General features: G+C 43.6%; 2 protein-coding genes across 6 annotated transcripts; one reads left to right on the top strand and one right to left on the bottom strand.

The window, feature by feature from the left end:
- The first annotated feature begins 298 nt into the window (after positions 1-298).
- On the top strand, positions 299-7,720 carry polg (polymerase (DNA directed), gamma). Of its 4 annotated transcripts, none has more exons than XM_083973313.1 (23): positions 299-539; positions 851-1,448; positions 1,573-1,768; positions 1,866-2,033; positions 2,139-2,285; positions 2,425-2,504; positions 2,620-2,802; positions 2,923-3,065; positions 3,159-3,282; positions 3,399-3,623; positions 3,711-3,828; positions 4,034-4,111; positions 4,319-4,435; positions 4,532-4,692; positions 4,803-4,856; positions 4,962-5,079; positions 5,173-5,308; positions 5,411-5,657; positions 5,740-5,862; positions 5,966-6,134; positions 6,267-6,475; positions 6,582-6,742; positions 7,429-7,720. In XM_083973313.1, exons 2-23 carry the CDS (start codon positions 877-879, stop codon positions 7,485-7,487), a joined length of 3,588 nt encoding a protein of 1,195 aa, XP_083829439.1. In that variant the 5' UTR covers positions 299-539; positions 851-876; the 3' UTR covers positions 7,488-7,720. The 4 variants fall into 4 exon arrangements, with proteins under 4 accessions (XP_083829439.1, XP_083829437.1, XP_083829440.1 ...); XM_083973311.1 differs by having other exon boundaries at positions 4,316-4,435; positions 7,429-7,719; XM_083973312.1 differs by having other exon boundaries at positions 301-390; positions 4,316-4,435; positions 7,429-7,718.
- On the bottom strand, positions 7,570-17,178 carry fanci (FA complementation group I; the record flags this gene model as incomplete). Of its 2 annotated transcripts, XM_083973309.1 has the most annotated exons (37): positions 17,083-17,178; positions 16,899-16,971; positions 16,375-16,505; positions 15,845-15,998; positions 15,652-15,709; positions 15,483-15,524; positions 15,218-15,341; positions 15,022-15,107; positions 14,796-14,928; positions 14,116-14,193; positions 13,868-14,004; positions 13,512-13,692; positions 13,341-13,428; positions 13,115-13,245; positions 12,961-13,031; positions 12,721-12,835; positions 12,453-12,575; positions 12,257-12,325; positions 12,060-12,161; positions 11,772-11,969; positions 11,406-11,527; positions 11,152-11,313; positions 10,762-10,941; positions 10,513-10,679; positions 10,334-10,410; positions 10,014-10,130; positions 9,882-9,933; positions 9,659-9,786; positions 9,276-9,341; positions 9,065-9,161; positions 8,764-8,948; positions 8,624-8,680; positions 8,479-8,538; positions 8,289-8,363; positions 8,097-8,192; positions 7,854-7,958; positions 7,570-7,647 (listed from the first exon to the last, which is right to left on the bottom strand). In XM_083973309.1, exons 1-37 carry the CDS (start codon positions 17,173-17,175, stop codon positions 7,570-7,572), a joined length of 4,011 nt encoding a protein of 1,336 aa, XP_083829435.1. In that variant the 5' UTR covers positions 17,176-17,178. The 2 variants fall into 2 exon arrangements, with proteins under 2 accessions (XP_083829435.1, XP_083829436.1); XM_083973310.1 differs by lacking the exon at positions 7,570-7,647 and having other exon boundaries at positions 7,788-7,958; positions 10,334-10,401.
- Between the last annotated feature and the right edge of the window lie 3,623 nt (positions 17,179-20,801).

The raw sequence follows: 20,801 nt of genomic DNA, 5'->3' as shown, positions 1-20,801 counted from the left end.
CGAACCTGCAATCTTCTGATCCGAAGTCAGACGCCTTATCCATTAGGCCACGCGGCCGTCGAGGTGCTTGATAAGGAAGAAGATCATATTTTTATATTGCGTTAGAAATATTTTTCTTTTTTTTTTAATGTGTGGGTTATTATTGCGTTTCAGTTTAGTATAAAACGGTAGTTTGGCCGCCGCGGCATCACAGAAACTTTCATCCTTACAACGGTGCAGTCATCCGGGCCGCTTGGGGGCGCTCCCCGCTCCTTACTACATCAACATTACAACATTACCACTGGGCTGTGGAGGTTGACATGCTCAAGTAGCAGCCTCCTTATCAACGGAGCGATATTTAAAACATTTGCATTGATTGCTTGAAACGTTATATTTGATAGCACAGACCAGGTGAGGTGCCTTTTAAGTTGTTTTTGGCGACCGTCGAGCAAGCTGACAGCTAAACGGCTAATGTTTGCGCTAATGTTTTTGTTTTGTTGCATACAAGTTAGCAGCAGCAGCAGCCCCCATGTGTTTGCGTGGTGCATGTAAACATCAAGGTAAACAGACATTAACAAGGTGGTGGTGCGTTCATTAGGGCAGTGAATGTAGAAAAGTGTGTCTCCAAGAGTTTATTTTAAAGGTGGTTAAGTTAATGTTTGATCCAGCACTTTCTCAGTCATACTCATTTCTGTTGTCACTAGTTGGGTGACAACTTTTTGTGTAATAACAAATGTACATTAGTGGAGTCAAGTAAAGGCATTCATTTAACTAAACAGCTAAACCTGTATTTACAAAAGAAAGAATATTATATTTCTTGATGAGACCAGGATATTTAAAATGTTACTGATGTTATATCAATGTTTTCCAGCTCCACTGTGAAGTTCCCATGAGGTGATGCTGCATGTATTGCACTGTCCTCGGCAGAGGTCTCTCATTGCTCTAAAATGGATGTGTCTCCGCACGATGTACTCCACCAAGCCTCAGTCCCTTCAGGGCGAGGACTCCACAGAAACTCGCATGAATCCCCTCAACATTCAGATGCTATCAAAAAACCTCCATAAGCAGATATTTCGAGAGCAGCAACCAGAATACAAAGAGGAACACGTGGAGCGAAGCGTTAGGCATTTGCAGAGACACCAGCTATGGGGGAAGGAAACATCACTGCTGCCTGATGTTGAGCTGAAGCTTCCCCAGATGTTTGGCGGAAATATTGATGAGCACTTTCGTGTCTTGGCTGAGAACCAAAGTCTTCCCTACCTTGATGCTGCAAACAAGCTGCATCTGGCCGAGCTCCCTCCCATGCCTCAGGAATGGAGCTATGAGGTTGGGTGGACACGCTATGGGTCCAATGGGGAGAAGGAGAAGGTGGATTTCCCAGATGAGTCTGCGCTGGTGTTTGATGTGGAGGTGTGCATAACGGAGGGACAGTGTCCCACGCTGGCTGTCGCTGTGTCTCCCACTACCTGGTGAGGAAGAAGTATTATACCAGTTATGTTAAATGATTTAGTGAGAGGATTGATTGGCTTAATTGGGGTATTGTGTTAAGGATGGTTACTGGTTAACACAGTGTTTGTATCTCACACTTATCAGGTATTCCTGGTGCAGTAAGCGTCTGATTGAAGAGCGCTATTCCTGGTCAAAGCAGCTGACGCTTGCTGACCTTATCCCACTCGAAACACCAATAAACTCTGCCTACCCTCCTAAGGGCCAATGGAAGAACAGACTCATAGTGGGCCATAATGTCAGTTTTGACCGATCATACATCAAAGAGCAATACTTACTAAAAGTGGGTGTTTTTCATCCTTTCAACACATCTTTCCATCACTTCCATCGTTTTCTTTTTTGTTGGATTTTTGAAATAAAATATGTTTTCTCTCCTAAAGGGTTCAAAGTCACGCTTTATGGACACCATGAGTCTTCACATGGCCATCTCGGGTCTGACTGGGTTCCAGCGCACACTGTGGATGGCCAGTAAGCTGGGCAAGAGGAGGGGTCTTCAGGAGGTCAAGGAACACATTAAGAAAGCTGGTCAGAAAAGGGACAGCCCTAAGGTTTGTCTTTGTTTCCCCCCCTCACTACAGTTTTTCCCCACAAAATGCATTTGGACTGGTAGTGTTGCAGTTTCAGGAAAGCTAATTTTGGGTCTTGGTGTACAGATCGGCTCCTGGGACTGGGTGAACATCAGCAGCATTAATAACCTTGCCGATGTCCACGCGCTGTATGTGGGAGGGCCGCCCCTGAAGAAAGAGGCCAGAGAGACCTTTGTGAAGGGCAGCATGATGGATGTCAGGAACAACTTCCAGGTCAGAGGTTCATGACAAACTGTGTCAGACTGTCAGTAATCATAAGCCTGATGTATGTATATTAAAGGCCCCCTAAATGACTCGCATTCATCATGAAGTATGGGTTGGAAAATAATTTAGCCTTTGCTGACCTCTACAGGAGTTAATGCAGTACTGCGCCATGGACGTAAAGGCTACACATGAAGTTTTCACAGAGCAGTTGCCTCTCTTTATGGAGAGGTCAGTAGCTCACAGCCCACAGGTTTCCCATTGTTTGACAAGGCAGTAATCATTATTCACACACTTAATGATGAATTTGTTTGCAATGCTTCTCATATTGACTGTCTTTTATCAGGTGTCCCCATCCAGTGACACTTGCTGGGATGCTGGAGATGGGTGTGAGCTACCTTCCCGTCAATCAAAACTGGGATCGGTACCTGGAAGATTCCCAGGATGTTTACGAAGAGCTCCAGAGGGAGATGAAGAAGTCTTTGATGACTCTAGCAGACGATGCCTGTCAGCTGCTGCAGGATGAGAGGTGAAAAGAGCACCTATTAAACATCATGTTTCTGAGTGTGGTTTGGTCATAAATGTCTAACAAGTTATAAACTATGGTATATTTATGCATAAGCTGTAATATTTGATACTTTTATTTCAGATACAAAGAAGACCCGTGGCTTTGGGACCTGGAGTGGGATGTGCAGGAATTCAAGCAGAAGAAAGTAGCAGCCAGTAAGAAAAAACAACTGAAAAAAGCAGCTGAAACACAAGCCGCTACTCCTCTTCCGGACTGGGACGAAGGTAAAGTCTCAGGTACACGACCACATTGACAACTATGCCAAAAGGTGTGGAAAAATAACAGATGAGGTAATACCGTTGATTTGCCACGATTAGATCAAAGTCCACCATCTGAGGAGGAGATGGAAGGCCCCTGCCACAGCAGGTTGGCTGTGGAGAAGCTAAAGGAAACGGTGACTCGACTTCCTAAACGGAGGCAACATCTACCAGGACATCCGGCGTAAGGATACACAGAGCCATCCATTGTTTATTATAGTATCTTTCAACTTCAACTTCCAGTCGCATTTGCCACAGACAGGTTAAGTCGACCCTTTTCCCCCTTTTCTGTGTTGTCAGGTGGTACCGTAAGCTGTGTGAGAAGATGTCTGAGGAGGAAAGCTGGTTACCTGGAGCCAGTCTGATAAGCCTACAGATGAGACTGACACCGAAGCTGATGGGTCTAACCTGGGATGGTTTCCCCCTGCATTACACAGAGAAACATGGCTGGGGCTACCTGGTACCAGGGCGCAGGGATAACCTACAGTCTGAGGAGGAAAATGCGGGGCCCGTGTGCCCACACAGGTAGTTGATGCACTGACATGAAATAACCAGGATAGTCTCATAACCATAGCTTTAATGTGAATGACTTGGCCTTCTTGTGTTCCACAGAGCTATTGAGAGAGTTTACAGAGAGTATTGTGAACAGAACAGCAAAGACAGTCCTGAGTATCTAGACTCCAGCCCTTCAGATGACCTCATGTTGATGGACAACGCAGTGTGGGCAAAGGTGCATATGCTCATTAACTGTTACAGACTATGGAAACTTGCAGCATGACCTTACATGGGGCAAATCCATCAATTTTTGCTTCTTCCATTGTTTAAGTTTATGGCTACATGAGAAAAAACCTCAGAACCTCAGAAATTAGCTTTGCCTGGACCTCAGACTCAGGAATGATCATGACAAGAGTGGTGTGTCTTTACCTCATCCCAAGGTGGAGGAGTTAAGTCGCCTGGAAAGTTTGACTGAGGAAAATGAAGTGATGAAAAGTGGACATAGGATGAAAAGCACGGTGAGTGATTTGGACTTTGTTATATGCAGATGCTTTATGCCTTTGTGTCTGTATCATAAACACTTCAAATGGCCCTGTATTTCTTTACAGCAACTCCTTACTGTATATATCCTTATTGATATAGTCTCTAACCTGCCGTTTGTTAATTCAACATGCTTACTGTGATTCAATGTATGATATACTGTACTTTGTATTTTGTTGCAGCAGCAGTCCCGAGATCCAAATAATGTCCCAGAGAAGAGCCAGTGCCATTACCACCAGGGAAATGGACCCTACAACGATGTAGATATCCCAGGGTGCTGGTTTTTCAAATTGCCTCACAAGGTAAGGTTTCAGCTGTTACATCGCATAACTAGGCTTGACACAATGTCACTCGATGGGCTACTTTAATCATATCCCTAAATGTGGTTTGTATTACAGGATGGTAATGACAACAATGTAGGCAGTCCTTTCTCCAAAGACTTTCTGAGCAAGATGGAGGACGGTACTCTGAGGGCAGGAAGGGACGGCACCAATGCTACACGAGCACTGGAGATCAACAAGATGATGTCCTTCTGGAGGAACGCTCATAAACGTATAAGGTACCACTCGTCAGTTTGTGCGCAGAGTTATTCATCTTTTTGGGGGATGGGTCATCTTTATTAAATATAAAGATGGCAAATAGATTAATGTGAGAGTGTGCCCTCTGTAGCTCTCAGATGGTGCTGCGGCTGCGAAAGGGAGAGCTTCCACGTAGTGTCATCAGGTTCGTCTGGTATATCCATTAGTATCCTGTTTTTTTTTTAATTCCCTCTGTAGTGGGGAAAAGCTATTTTTGTACATCATATAACAACCTTCTTGCCTCCCAAAGGCACAAAGATTTTGACGAGGAGGGCCAGTACGGTGCTATATTACCTCAGGTCGTCACCGCTGGAACGGTAACTCGTAGGGCTGTGGAGCCAACATGGCTGACCGCCAGTAATGCACGGGTAGGAAGCAGAGTTGACACACAAAAAAACTGCACATCACATTACAGTCTCCACAGGAGTTTTATTTGTATGGACTGTGTTTTGTGTCCACAGCGGGACCGGGTGGGCAGTGAGCTGAAGGCCATGGTGCAGGTACCACCTGGGTACCACCTGGTCGGAGCAGATGTCGACTCGCAGGAGTTGTGGATTGCTGCTGTGCTTGGAGAGGCTCACTTTGCTGGCATGCATGGTGAGATTTGTCCCTTTCAAATCCTATTATGTTCTTATAAAACTGTATTATTAAAGGTGTGGAAAGCTATATATTGCTCTCATCTGTCTTCTAACATCTCAGGCTCCACAGCATTTGGCTGGATGACGCTTCAGGGAAAGAAGAGTCAGGGCACCGACCTGCACAGCCGCACTGCTGACACTGTGGGTATCAGCAGAGAACACGCGAAGGTGTTCAACTACGGACGGATCTATGGTGCGGGACAGCCGTTTGCAGAGAGGCTGCTGATGCAGTTCAACCACCGCCTCAGTCAGACAGAGGCTGCCAGTAAAGCCAGGCAGATGTATGCCATAACAAAGGGCATCCGCAGGTACACAGAACAGCTTGAACAGTTTAGGTTTGTGTAAATCTGACAAAGCTGAGCTGAAGTAATGCGGGGTTTTTTTAATTAGATATGATCTGTCAGAGGACGGTGAGTGGCTGATCGACGAACTGGGCATAGAGGTAGAGAGGGAGGAAGATGGAAGTATCTCCCTGCAGGAGTTGCGGAGGATCTCTAAACTGGCCTCAAAAAGGTCAGGGCACAAACAAAACGTTACATAAATTCAACAACTTGTCAAGAACTGCTAAATATTCACCTACATCCTCCCAATTCTCTCTGTTCCTCATACCTCTCAGCTCCCGGCGGAAGAGGTGGGATATTGTCGGTAAACGTCTGTGGGCCGGAGGTACTGAATCGGACATGTTCAATAAACTGGAGAGTATCGCTCATTCAGCCGAGCCAGCCACTCCAGTCTTAGGCTGCAGGATCAGCAGAGCACTGGAGCCCAAGGCAGTTCAGGCTGAGGTGAGAGACCAACTCTAAACATTAAACTAATCTACGTGATTTTATTCAGACTTGTGTTGTCACCTTGTGTGCAAATTATCATCACATAATAATCCCAAACCCTCTAGATGATCATGACCATGTCTCTGACAGTTTATCACCAGCAGAGTGAACTGGGTGGTCCAGAGCTCGGCAGTGGACTACCTACACCTGATGCTGGTGGCCATGAAATGGCTCTTTGAGGAGAACCAGATTGATGGTCGCTTCTGCATCAGCATCCACGACGAAGTGCGGTACCTGGTCCGCAGCGAAGACCGTTACCGAGCAGCGCTGGCACTTCAGATCACAAACCTGCTCACCAGGTCCGCTCAGATCTTAAACGTTATTCTTCCTTCTCAAAATATCCACTGAATGAGTAATAGACTTGGTGTCAAGTTTCTCACCCATTCAGTGCTTTTGTCTTGACAGGAGTGCATTCGCCCATGCATTAGGCATGCAGGACCTTCCCCAGTCAGTAGCTTTCTTCAGTGCAGTGGACATTGACCAGTGTCTGAGGAAGGAGGTCAACATGGACTGCATGACCCCCTCCAACCCCACAGGCCTGGAGCGGAGATACGGCCTACCGCCTGGTGAGTTCTGCACAACATCATCAGACTTTATCTTCTTTTTTTTCTCTTGTATGAGGCATTTTGTGCTGAACAAATATGCCAAGGGAGGACGTGAGAACGTGAAGGGAGGACAAATAAAAGATCTTCAAAGTCTGTTGATATTAAGGATTTAAAAAAAAGGTTATCAAGCATGTCTTAGTCCAAAATCACATTGCTTAAAGCCAAACAGTCATATTACATTGTGAACAATCTCTCAGTTTATATGTACTGCATCATACACCACATGGGACATTATGCCCAATGTAGTTACTAATTTGAGGGGATTCTTTTCAAATGTGTGCAGCGAACCATCAACATTTTTACCCCTGATAGAATACAAGTCAACAAAAAGACTCTAAAAGAGAGTAAGGAAGAAAATAATATTTATTTTAAAACAAAACAGCACTTTTACAACTCTAGCCTGAAAATCTCTTTAGGATGCATTTATGTGTATGGGAGTCTTCTGTTACTCTAGCCAGAGATAGACAAGCTAAAACTATCTCAAGCATGATGTAGTTACAGCATTCACCCTGACAATATAAGGGCTGGAAGTCAAATCTTCCAATAATGAAGTGAAATATATACAAATTACATATTTCTTTTGAATAAAGTTTAAGAAGGGAAGAACACAACCAAACTGTTAAACAATGTGTGCAAACTTTCTACAGGTGAAGCCCTGGACATCTATGAAATCCTCAACATCACTAAAGGCTCCCTGAACAAATGAGGACAGCTCTTAATGGACACCTAGCTGCTGTGACCCAGATCGCTGAGGAATTCGGAGATGTGTTTGTCAAACGCAGGAGCTCCTAAGCATCAGCAGCTCGCTTTTTCCGCTTCTTCTGTTTGGGTTCTTGCGTTTCCTCCGCGTCCTGTGGCTCTGTGGCCTGGAAGGAATAGAGGAAGAAACAGACTCAGAGAGAATCTCACTCAGAAGAAGCCCGGTGCCACTGAGGAGTGTTATATGAGACATTTTGCAGAACATCTCATGTGGGGAAAAACATTTCAGTGATCGTCCATGTCAGCTTCATTGACTGATGTAACGAAACAGCAGAGTTGAGCTGTGGCACTGCCGGTAACTTGCCTCCACCACCTCCTCCTCCTCCTCGTCCTGCTCCTGCAGCGCTGCGTCCAGAGTAGCAGCATTGATGCGGAAATCTCTTGAAGTGCTCAGCTTCATGTACTGCATCAGATTTACCTGGAGGAGATGTAGAGTAGTGAAACACTGTTCAATGACCTGATTGTTCAGGGAGAAAACTGTACTTTTTTGAAAGTCTCCTCATGTATAATGAGAATACGACTGTGTCATAGATCTCGGTGAATTCAGCACACGTACCTTTGACTTCTTTGAGAGTGTGATGAGGTATTTCTCATACTGTTCAATGCAGAAGATCAAGTCAGGGATGGTCTTTGTCTCTCGTAGAAGTTTTGCCTAGCAAGTGAATGTTTTTATTTTATATTAAGTGCCAGTGACACAATAAATCACAACCATTTCAGTTAACAATGATAGGAGATTGTGAGTCCTTACAGAAGCAGCAGCGTTCACTTCAACCCTTTTCTTTTTCTTCTTGTCATCTGCACCTCCACCACTGAATTCTCCACACTGAGAGAAAACAAAGTTGTTAAAGATCGAGTTAAAAAAAGAAAAAGCCACATTGACCCAAACAAAAAAACAAAAAACTAATCAGATCATCATGGGTGTCTGAACAAAGCTGTACCTGTGCGTATGTGATATAAGAGTAGCACTGTGTGGTCAGGTGTGATCCAGACAGTTTGACCTAAACAGATGGCATAGGAAGCGTTAGATCGGGATGATGTCCGACACTTTTAGATTGAAACCATGAAACAATACCTCAGACTCACCAGCTTCTCAAAGCGTGTTGGCAGCGTGCTGTGTTGGGTCGCACACACCTGGATATACTGAAACAAAACATGGAGATAATATGAATGTTGGTTCAACTGCATGAATCCTCACAGACACCAAAAAGTGGACAAATACGCACATATTTGACCAGAGTGGTGAGGATGGTGTATGTGCGACGCAGTACTCTGAGCAGAGTAATGGTGCCGTTGCCAGAAGGCAGGGCCGTCTGGACCAGCTCATTCAAAGCTGTTAAAAGAGTCCCGAGCTGCAGCGCCACAGCTTTGTCTATTGGATCCTGCTCTCTTCCCGTCTGGGTGGCGTCGCCTACACAACATCACAGATCTTAGTACCGTCCACTGACAGAGACAAATCCTCTCCTCATCCCCTCTCAAACTCACGCCATTAATCCAAAGTGAGCGCCACAGTAAAAGGCTTCTTACCCGAGCCAGATTTATCAGAGGCCGTGTGGCTTTTCCTTCTGGCAATCAGCCAGTCCACTTCATCAAGCACTCTGTCAACCTGAGACAGGACCAGCAGCTGGGGAAACAGATTTAAATGATGATAAAGGCCGTGAGCATGCTACACGATACGACGCTGGGATATCTGTGTCACAACAAATCAAAAGCCTCGAGTTAGAAAACAAACACTCACTGCTGTGGTGGTTGCAGTCTTTGTGTTGACGATGGCAAAATGAGACTGTGCCTCCACCTCCACATCCTGATCATAGAGAAAGTAACACAAAAATCACTTCAGTCACAAAGTAACTCATCAGTTTATTGTCATCACAGTTGAAAAGTAGGATTCACTTTGAGGAAATTCTCAAATATTGCACTTTTTGTGTGTTAGAACAAATATTTTAACAGTTAGTAACCAGCAACCATTATCCTCTATTGCTGTGAAAAAAAAGGCTGGATATGGACTATGAATGGTGAATTTCTCAACCTAGGTACCAGGATGATCCTGTTTGTAGCTGTGCATCGTAAACATGAATGCTTTGCTGGTTTGTGCTGATGCCGTTCTGTAAGTGTGTGTACCTGATCGATATCCCCCAACTGGCTGTGGATGTCTTGGCAGAGCTCCAGCAACAGACTTACAGGACTCTTATGGAGAACATGTAGGTTGAAGAGAAGCGAGAGCAGCACCTTGGAAAAAGCAGGATCCTCTAAAAAAAAAAAAAAAAAAGGAGAAATAAATCCCTTAAAAAAACCCTCACTGTGCCTGAAATTGATACCAACCTCAAGGAAACTGTTAACTCACCAAAACTGGTCTCCTTGCAGATTTTCACAGTCCATGTGATCATCTGAACAAACTGTAGATTTAGACGTGTGTTAAGGGAACAGGTACGACTGAATTTCTCCTGTGAAGTGCATTTATGATGATTACACCAACCTGTTTGGACGACGCCTTCAGCTGGCGAGAGAGCACACTCAAGATGCTGACCAGCAGCTGAGCCTCTTTGCTGTTAAATTCCTCCTCTCCTCCACTTAACTGAGTGAACAGCGCCCTCTGTTGGCGGAAAAACATTATTGGATTTTTAGTGGTTATGCCCAGGGTGCAATTTGAATTATCCACAATTTATGACATTTAAAAACACAGCAGTGTGAAAGAATGTCAATACAGAAAAATACAAAGCTAACAAATATTGCGATCTTAACCTAAAAATGCTTTAAAAAGCAACTGCATTCATAAAAGCCACAGCACAAATGCACCTGAAATTGCCGGATGTAAAAGAAATTCATCTCTGTAGCATCGCCATCATCTGGCTCTGGATCATCCTCTGCAATATCTGCAAGAAACACAAAAACAAAACGTGATGAATTTCTGCACAGCATTGGTACAAGATCTAAAAGCCCCTACTTTTACGGTCTGAAGTTTGTGTGTATCGAACCCATGTTAGAGAGGAGCTGGGCCATCTTGTCTGGATAGCGCTGCTGGCAGGTTGTGAAGATCCTGAGCAGACCTTCCAGACACAACAGAGACAGGCTGGAGCCCTTCTCCTTCTTCCCTGCCTCCTCCACCACGCTGGGGATGTTAGTGTAGCGCCACATCATCACGCTGGAAGGACAGTTACACAAATCATGGATCACTCATTGGAGACAGCTCAACCTAATGCTGTTATTTAGGCCATTGGTCCAACCTCGTCATGTCACAGAGGAAGCGGAAAGTCCTGTCTGTGTTCTGTCCGTCTGGGCCGTCTGTGTGTCCTGTGTCCTCCAGCTGCTGGATCTTCTGTAAAGCTACACTTAAGGCATAACGCACAAATTCTCCACTTGAGCGCAGCACAGAGAGAGCCTCTTCTTTGCTCTGAGTATTGTCTCTGCAGAAAAAAATTGTTAAAGTCAATTTTTTTTCTTTCATTTTGGCAAAAATTCTACTGATTCTTCTGACAAATATTTTTATGTATATATTTATATATATTATACAGCACATGCTCCACCAGGAGCCCTGAGTCTATATTACGGTGTATTTCTATTTTTATTTTTTAGCTCTTCCATACAGTAATCTTACCGCATTAGAGAGCATTTACCTGAAGAGCACAGTGAGGACAGTTGATATGAAGCCCAGTGAGAGTAAACTGCGGGGGGTCTTATGTGAGGGACCTCGACCTTTTCCAGACTTCTCCCTCAGAACCTCAGACAGCTTGTGGTAGTGGTTAAACAGCTGCATGAACTCCTCAAAGCGGCTTTTACTGCAACACACACAGGCAACAGCAGGATTTAAAAATGCATTGTAATAACATTTATGCTTCACAGTATCCATACTAGATTGGTAGGTTGTTACCTGTAGTTGGCTTTGATAAAGTTGTACTCCATTAGAACCTCATACACTCCCATCACCAGCACTGCATAGATGTTGTTCTTCACCCCAACACTAGATCCCATGGAGAACTCTGCTGACTTGTCCTGATCAACACACACAGTTTACACAATAACAGAGCACAGATGTTTATTTTCCAGACTTTCCTGCCAGATTTAATTTTATAGACTAATCACTATGAAAGGGGCATTAGTGCTTCTCCTCTTACTGCTTTGTACAAGTCACTACAACACATAATTAGCAAGACTAGTGAAATGTTATTAATGCTGATATGGAAAATAACAATCCAGCTCCAACAGAGTTAAAGACAGATTTGTTTTACATGCATACCAGTTCAAAGTCCTCCATTTCACACTTGATCATGCGTCTTGTCATACTCTCTAGGATTGTCTGGAGTTCAGACTGGTATCCCTCCTCCTCTTCCTCCTCCTCCTCCTCATCGTCGCTGTCACTGATGCCACGGTTGGCTGATCGCCGCATGTTCTGCAGCCACAGCAGGCAATGTACAGTGCAGCTCACCAGATGGGCCTGAGAGGGAACAGACACTATTTATAGCGGACATCGTCGACACAGCGGGATCAGAAAAGTCGCACCCGTGCTGCAGTGCAGGCGGAGTACCAGTGGCTCCTGGAGGAAGACTTGGTCTCCGTGAGCTGTGATGCACGGCTCCATCTTCACCGGGGGCAGGAGGTCTTGCTCAGGCTCATAGTACCGCTTCAGCTGAGGACACACAGACATCACTTACAGCTCCCACACGTGTAACACAACAAAAACACAATAACACTTAATAGTTTGCATTTATTTGAGCCACCTACCTGTGAGAAAAGGGTCTGTATGATGGAGCTCGCCAGCTGGGAGTTGCGACGGAGAACATCATAGAACCCCTGAAAAAGGCAACAAGTTTCTCTCTCACATAATTTGCTCCTTTGCTAATTAAGGCTATTAGTGATAGTAATGTGGCAAAATTAGATAAGAAAACGAATACATTTAGTGTAAAAAGCAATCTCTAACCTCATAAAGCATAAGGCGCACATCAGCCTGCTGACTCAGACAGCGACGCAGGCTGCTGAGGATCTCCAGACAAAACGCTTCATTGGCTGCAGAGTTGTAACGAGAATGAACGTCCACTTGAACCTATTCAGGGGTTCGGACAGACAGTTACCATTTGATAGATCGAAATTAAAATTGCACATATTTTCCTAGCTGTTTCCCCCCAGCACCCTTATTGCACAGACAGACAGGTAATGGCCATAAATACAGGTACATAGCATAACTGTACCTGGCTGGAGGAGACTGTTTGGCTACACTGGCTTGATGCTAAGCTACCCAACACTTTGAAGTTCTTCAGCAGCAACAAGAAGCCAGACACCGCGGACTTCCTGCCATCCAGTTGGCTGGGAGAGGGGGGAGAAGAGTAGAAATTCTTATTTCAGATGTTAAACTGCATATTTTTCTTATTGCCATCGCACTTGTGTTCAAAGCGTGATTAATTTATGATCTCCTCAACTGATGAACACACCTGGAAAACATGGCCTTGCGGAGAACTAGAATCAAAGCGTCTTTCAGTGACATACTGACTTTGAGCAGAGGCTGCAACAAAGGAGAAAAATGATTCAGTAGTAAGGAAACAGAAACGTCTGTGATGTATTTGTATTTGTGTGTGTTTTAGGTACCTGTACAGCTTTTAGTAGACCCTGAACAGTGGATAAGGGCAAGTACGACAGGTGGTCAAATGTCTCTGTGACCTTTGAGGACGACTCCAGGAGCATCATGGGAGCAGAGATCACGATGTCAGAGAAAAGCTCTGACGATGATATAGAAATAAAAACATGTAGTCAACATCTAATCTCCTACTAGATTAGACACTGGTGTACATCTGATATCTGGAGGTTATATTACCCAAGTAATGATTGACAGGGGAAGCTGTCTTTGTGACCAGTCGATTCAAGACCTGTTCCAGGATCTCACCTCTGAGAGGCTCGTGCATCTGCCGCAGAACAACACAAACACTCAAATGGATATCAGTCGTTTACATTGAGATGATTCCATAGGATAAAAACCAAACGTTACCTTAAATCCCTGGAGGAGCACCTGACCTCCCAGTTTACACGCCAGCTGAGTCGGGGTCCTGGCTACACCAGAAGACCCCTCTGTAGTCTTGCCAAATGGTCCTGGCTTGGGTCCAAATGTGTCCATGAGGAAGAAGCCCAACTGCACCAGGCCCTGGGTCACATGATCCCACCCAAACACACTGCACAAGTGGAAAGGTAGTACACATATGAAAAAACATTGAAAACAAAATTGTTCATTTTATTGTGGGACCTGTGCTTTTATTGAGGAAAAATCATATTTTCTTATTGTGATTATTACGGTATTTTATCTCAGTATAAGCACATGACTAGTTCAGTGTAGCTTGTTGCTCTGACCTGTTCTTGACTGTGTCCAGTATCATCTGGGCCACACTGCAGTGTCCAGGCAGGAGGTCCTGGAGGAACTTTGACCCCTGCTGCAGCTGCTCATCCTTGAAGCTCTTGATGATTGCCGCCTTCAAAATGTCAAATACCTACCCAGACCAATGTAAGTAGAAAGAAAAATGACTTAACAGGAAAAAAAAATGCAGTAAGAGTCCAATTAAGACAGGAAAAAATTATTAGAAATGATTTCAATTCCTCACCTGCTCTTCATAGCGCTGGATACGGGCCACTGAGAGCAACAGAGCAACGCTGAAAGGACACATGTCGCCATATGACGTCTAGAGGAAGAGGTTTGAATTATAGCATATGCCACAGTACATATTTACTTAAAGCAGAAGTGAGTGATCCGGTCGTTTTCGCTAATGCTGCGTTCCAGGCAGGCTTTTGAAATCGTAAATTACAGCTTCAAGTCACAACTTACGACTTTGTAGCGTTCCAGGCAACCCACTCGTGTTTTTCCGACCTGTTTTACCGGTGAAAGTCACTATAACGGCCACTCGTAACTTCCGACCGGTGAACTCGTACCAGATCGAACTGGTACCACTTCACGGTCGGAAAAATACGAGTTTCCTTGAACGCACCATAACAGTCCTCGTCGCTACGTCACCACATTCACGGCGTCCCTTGGCTGCACACACAGCCCTGCATGCCGTTCTCTCTCCTCATTGGATAAAAACTGTAGGATACGATAAATGTTTTCTCTTCGGCTCAGAGCAGAGTGACTGACAGACCCGTGTTTCAGTCCAAACACTCTATGTAAGTGATTGCTGTCGGAAGATATAACTATTTAAGACTTATATTAACACAAATATATCACTCACTTCTGCTTTAATCATTTTATTCAATTAAAATGATTTTAGACAAATAAGGTATAGATAACCTTGAAGCCTTTGAGGAATTCTCTACCAAGTTCATGGTCGAGTCGTATAGCAAAGACTATGTGGAGGATGACAGTGCCCTCCACATGCCTCAGCTGGTCCTGTGGGATGGACTGGACCTCTAGATCCAGGCTCCTCGTGAACAAACAGAGAAACACAATAATAAATGGAAAGCAGGCATTAAGATTCAGAATACATTTGTCGCTTGTTGCGTTACGAGTCACTCACTCGCCATGTTTCTGCTCTTCTTCCTGACGATCATCTTGCTCCTTAAAATACCCAATGATTCCATCCAGGACCTGTTTCTTACAACCCTATCAGACGGCACAGGGCAGACATTTACATATTGAAAACAAGGTAGACAACATAATTCAGTTGCTGACACAAAATTAACATGTCATTGCATGCACACACACACACACACCTTTGCAGTCAGAAGCAGCAGTTGGTAAACCAGCGGTGGGATCTCCTGCAGATCTAGTTTGGCAAACATCCGCAGTACTTTCTCTATGAGGAACTGCAGCTCCTCTGTTGACAGGGGCACATCCCTACAACGAGGCAGAAACAACAAAAGGCATTGAGTGGTCTGAGTGGTGGCAAAAGAAACAAATAATATCTTATGTAACACTATGATATCATGAAACATAATAAAAGACAAGGGAACTACAATGAACATTCAGTGGCATTACCTGAACATGGTCGTCAGGTGAATAACACACTGTGGATCCCATCTGCATGGAGAAATGAGTAAATCAATAATGATGCTTTCAACGTGAAAATGACAAGATATAACTGACAAAACACTGTCAACACCTCCCTCACACATACACATGCAGTTTAAAATCTGTGTGCCCTCACCTGCTGGAGCAGAGGCTGTTGATCAGCTGCTTCTTGTATTCCTCACCACTGAGCTCTCCTAAAGTTCAGTTACAAGTAACCACAAGACAGCGGTTATTGTACTTTTAAATGTCAAATGTTGTAGACCACTTGCCAATATATATTTGTATAATACTGAATAACAAGGTTACTGTCACTGGCAATTTGCACTTACCTTTGCCATAGGACAAGGCTTCACAGGCTGCAAGGGCAGTGAGCACAGTAGGAAACAGCTCCAGTGATTTCCCATTGCCCAATTTTCCCATCTTAATGGCATCAACAAAAAGTGACGCCAGTTGCGCAAGAGAGGGTCCAGATAATGTATGGGTCTGTGTATAACAAGTAAAAGGCAAACTGGAATTAGACAGAAACGATTGCAGTTAAGTTTGTGGTTTACAGTATGAACATGAGGAAATGGAAATTATGTTTCCAGTTCAATCACTGCTTAAAACTAATTAGGAGGACAAAGACTAGAAATTGCAGACAAGTGTTGTTTTAATCATTTGGGCTGTGACGATTTCTACATTTGTAACAGCATTTTGCATTATGCTAATGTATTGAATCAATCCATGTATTTTGTATCCTTATACCCAAACAGATTTAGGAGCTTAAAACCTATTACTCAACCTTATTTTCTTACCAATAATATAAATTGATAGTCTAGAAAAGTATCGTAATCAAGCTTTTTTTTTTTTTTTTTTTTACCTCAAGCATTAGCAGTCCAATAATATCAGACACCACCTCAGTCTGAAGGTTGCCGGACTCACAGAGGGGGATGCAGTGTTCATAAACAAGAAGTCTGCGGTTTGATCCTTCAGTGGAGCTGGGAGGAGAACCTAAACATCAAAACACACTTTGTGGTGAGAGACTGTTTTTTTTATCCAGTCAGTGACAGGAGGCAGGGGAGGAAAGGATGACCGGCAATAATGACCCTGGCCCCTGGCTGGAATCGATCTCGTGCCTATCTGGTGCGAGGTTTTGAAGCATTATGGTTATGGAATGATAGATTACAATACAGTTTATACAGCACAGTCTGGGGGGTGTAGTCAGGACTTCATTTCACTGCTTGTTGTAAGTGTACACTTTAACTTTGCATGTGACAAATAAAGAATCTTGAATCTTAACTTCTCTTCTCTACTCCTGAAAAAGATGTAGCAATGCGTCAAACAGCTGTGTTGGTGTCAACCCATTCACATACTGACAGTGTAAACATTAAAATGCAGATGTACCTTCAAATATGCCTTTAATCGTGGCACCGACCATCTTCCCCTTCAGTGCGCTGTTGGTGATCACAGTGGTCAGCTAGGAAGCAGATAGTGAAGAGGTCAGTATTTCTGTCCGACGGGGTTTTCAGGCAGTGTCAGTGTTTTAAAGGAAATGTGTGATAAACCTGGTCATATAAGAAATAACTACCTGGTCATCTTTTAGAGTGGATAGGTACTTTTGAAGTTCGGCAGTACTGTCTCCTCCTGACAGTGAGAGGATCTTATCCATTTCTGACTTCATGGTGGACCTGCAAACGGACACTAGTAACGTTAACGTAACTGGTAAAAGCAGAAATAAATCCTCCGTTTTGTTGTTATAACATTAGCTTGACCGGCGAAGTGCACGAGTGAGATATTTACCTTTGTTTGTCGCTGTTTTATAATCAACCAATACAAGTTAATTTAGAAACGTAGTCCGTAAAAAGGTCTAGGCAAACATAATGTCTCTTTGGTAAAGCTTTCATAACATTTCACAAATTTCCCGCCAGTAGACCAGCAGTAGACACTTCCTGTTTTGTTTCGCGGTTGCCACATTCGACTCAAAGTGTCCCACAATCACAGCATTTGATAATGTCTGTTTTGTGTTGCATTGTAATAAATACAATATAATTGAATAGACTGGATACACATCGTGATAAAACGTATGGTATTGTATAGAATAAAGTCATTTTTAAGTAGATTAAGTTTACGTGACAGGCGGTTAAGTGCTTTTACTGACCCATTCACAAGCCAAGGCTGGGTTGCCAGGTTACCTAATTTTTCCGCACGACTCCTTTAACAGTGTGCTCGTCTATCGTTTGTCTACATTCGCCAAAGACTTTCGCTCAGCGTTTAAAGATACCCGTGTATTAGTTTTCTTACACAACATATGGCTGTATCTTACTCAAACTATAACACGCACACGCACTGTAAATTAGGGTTAGGGTTAGGGTTAGCGAAAGTTGTGTATCTAACCTTTAATATGACACGTGACCTATGGTACTGCAACTCGGGCCAGTGGCGCAATGGATAACGCGTCTGACTACGGATCAGAAGATTCTAGGTTCGACTCCTGGCTGGCTCGAAATTTTTTTCTTTATCAGATCCTAGTGAAGAGGTCATAACGAGCACATTGGTCGACGAGCTGCAATAAACAGGGCAAAATACGCCCTAAAATCGTTGTTTCGACTCCCGCTTGTTCTCAACTCGCTGTGACTATATTATGACTGCCCTACATTCATATTGTCACACAAACACCCAAATCCTCATGAGAATGAACAATATTGTTGTTTCAAGCAGTACGGTTAGTACCTGTCTGAAATCTTATTTGTCTGTATTGTAGCTACATTCATAAAAATCGGTGTATATTATATTGCTGCCATTTATATTCAATCATAATCACCTTGTAATTTTGATTTTATATTATGCTCTATATATTTTTTTTTTTTCCAAAATCACTATGCAGAAACATAGACTGTATATAAAAAGAAGTTAAGTCTGTACGTCTGCTATTCATTCATTTACAATACACTTGTGTAAAAGCACGATGAGCTCAAATGAAATCGTAAAACTAGTAGGCTACTATAATTGACTGTACCGTTACTGGACACCTGTTCGTTTTTAACATTAATTAAATAAATTACTTAGCTCGCTGTCATCAACAGGCAGGTTAACGTTAGTTTGTCAGATGTGTTAACGTTAAATCGACTTTACATAAATGTAATAGCCTATCAGTAGGAAGTGTCAAAATCACTAAAATCGGAAAGCAAGCTGTAACAGCTGTAACTGGTCACATCATGATATTGCTTTTTTTTTTTAACCACTGGCTGATTGCTGCTTTATATTTCCTTTTGTCCATATGCTTTAGTAATACATTCAATTGCAAGTGTATCAGGGAATTTCTAATGTCTTTTCCCTGCTTTTCTATGCCGCCTGACGGTCGAGCTCGGTCGAGCTGAACAGCCAATCACGTTGCCGTATGCTACCAAGAATCTACCAAGAATTGAAGGTCGTGGCCAATCACCGCTCGCATCGCTACCAAGAATTGACCAATCAGCGTCAAGCCTCTGGTTACCAGGAGAAGAAGGGGGGAAAAAAGTCCGACAGCGAACAGACTGTAAAAAATAACTATTGAACTCGCTATTGTTTTTTTCTGACCAACATTGTGAACGTAAGTAAATTTTATTGTCAGTAAAATTAATTGGCAGATGTGTATAATGTTGTTTTGTGATGAATAACCTGTGTCTCGTGACGTTACCGGCTAATAACGGCAGTTTACGTTACTGTTACCTGTCCTGTCGCCATTAACGTTACGTTACATATCAGTTACAGCTTGCTTTCCAGAAGTGATTTTTACTCTTCCTACTGATATTACGTTTATGTACATTAAAGCAGAAGTAAGCGGAATATTTGTGTTAATATAAGTCTTAAATAGTTATATCTTCCGACAGCAATCACTTAGGCTATATAGAGTGTTTGGTCTGAAGCACAGGTCTGTCAGTCACTCTGCTCTGCTGTAAGCCGAGGAGAAAACTTTCCTTGTATCCTACAACCTTTATCCAATGAGGAGAGAGAACGGCATAAAGGGGCGGTCCTCTCTGTGTGTGCAGCCAAGGGATGCTGTGAATGTGGTGACGCAGGGACGAGGGCGGGGACTGCTAACTCCATCGGCTGACAGAAAGTTAGCCAAAACGACCAGATTCTGTGATGTTGGAAAAATATACATAGACAGAACATAGTATAACTCAAGGTGATCATATAACTGATAGCAATATAACATGCACAGCTGTGTGTGTGTATGTGTGTGTGTGTGTGTGTGTGTGTGTGTGTGTGTGTGTGTGTGTGTGTGTGTGTGTGTGTGTGTGTGTGTGTGTGTGTGTGTGTGTGTGTGTGTGTTATCAAATGTTTTGTTCATATGATCTTTCATAACTGTGTTATAAACACCTGTTTCTGTTTTCTTTATATTTAATTTTTTTTATTTAGATGGAACCTCACTTCAGGAGGCGGGCCGATGGCAGCCTGAACCTCGCTGACACCTTTGAGGCCAGTGCAGTCAAGGAGACAATCAAAGGCAAGCCATGGGTAAAAGCAGTCTCCTGAGAGCGTACAAAAAACCCTGATCCGCCGGCATCAGTGCAAATTGCGCGAGATTTGCACGGACCAGGAAGAGTAGTGCTGGGAGCTTCCGCTACAAACAAGCTTAAAGCAGAAGTAAGTGATATATTTGTGTTAATATAAGTCTTAAATAGTTATATCTTCCGACAGCAATCACTTACATAGAGTGTTTGGACCGAAACACGGGTCTGTCAGTCACTCTGCTCTGCTCTGAGCCGAGGAGAAAACATTTATCGTATCCTACAGTTTTTATCCAATGAGGAGAGAGAACGGCATGCAGGGCTGTGTGTGCAGCCAAGGGACGCCGTGAATGTGGTGACGTAGGGATGAGGACTGTTATGGTGCGTTCAAGGCAACTCGTAACTCGTGTTTTTCCGACCTGTGAAGTTGTACCAGTTCGATCTGGTACGAGTTCACGGGTCGGAAGTTACGAGTGGCCGTTATAGTGCACTTTCACCGGTAAAACAGGTCGGAAAAACACGAGTGGGTTGCCTGGTACGCTACAAAATCGTAAGTTGTGACTTGAAGCTGTAATTTACGGTTTCAAAAGCCTGCCTGGAACGCAGCATTAGCCGAAACGACCGGATCGCTTACTTCTGCTTTAAAATACAGATTTTGTTGGGGGTTTTTTCGGAACAATTTCTCATGTTGGGGCTTCAATACAAGAGGGACATTACAGACGAGCAGTATGGAGGTATTTGGATGTTTTTTGGTGTGTCTTTTTGGACGAAGAAAAGTGAGCCCCGTTCTCAATCGTCATATGGACATGCAGTG

Source organism: Trachurus trachurus, assembly GCF_905171665.1.
Source record: "Trachurus trachurus genome assembly, chromosome: 6".
NCBI classification, from domain to species: domain Eukaryota; kingdom Metazoa; phylum Chordata; class Actinopteri; order Carangiformes; family Carangidae; genus Trachurus; species Trachurus trachurus.
This window is presented reverse-complemented; position numbering and strand designations above follow the sequence as displayed.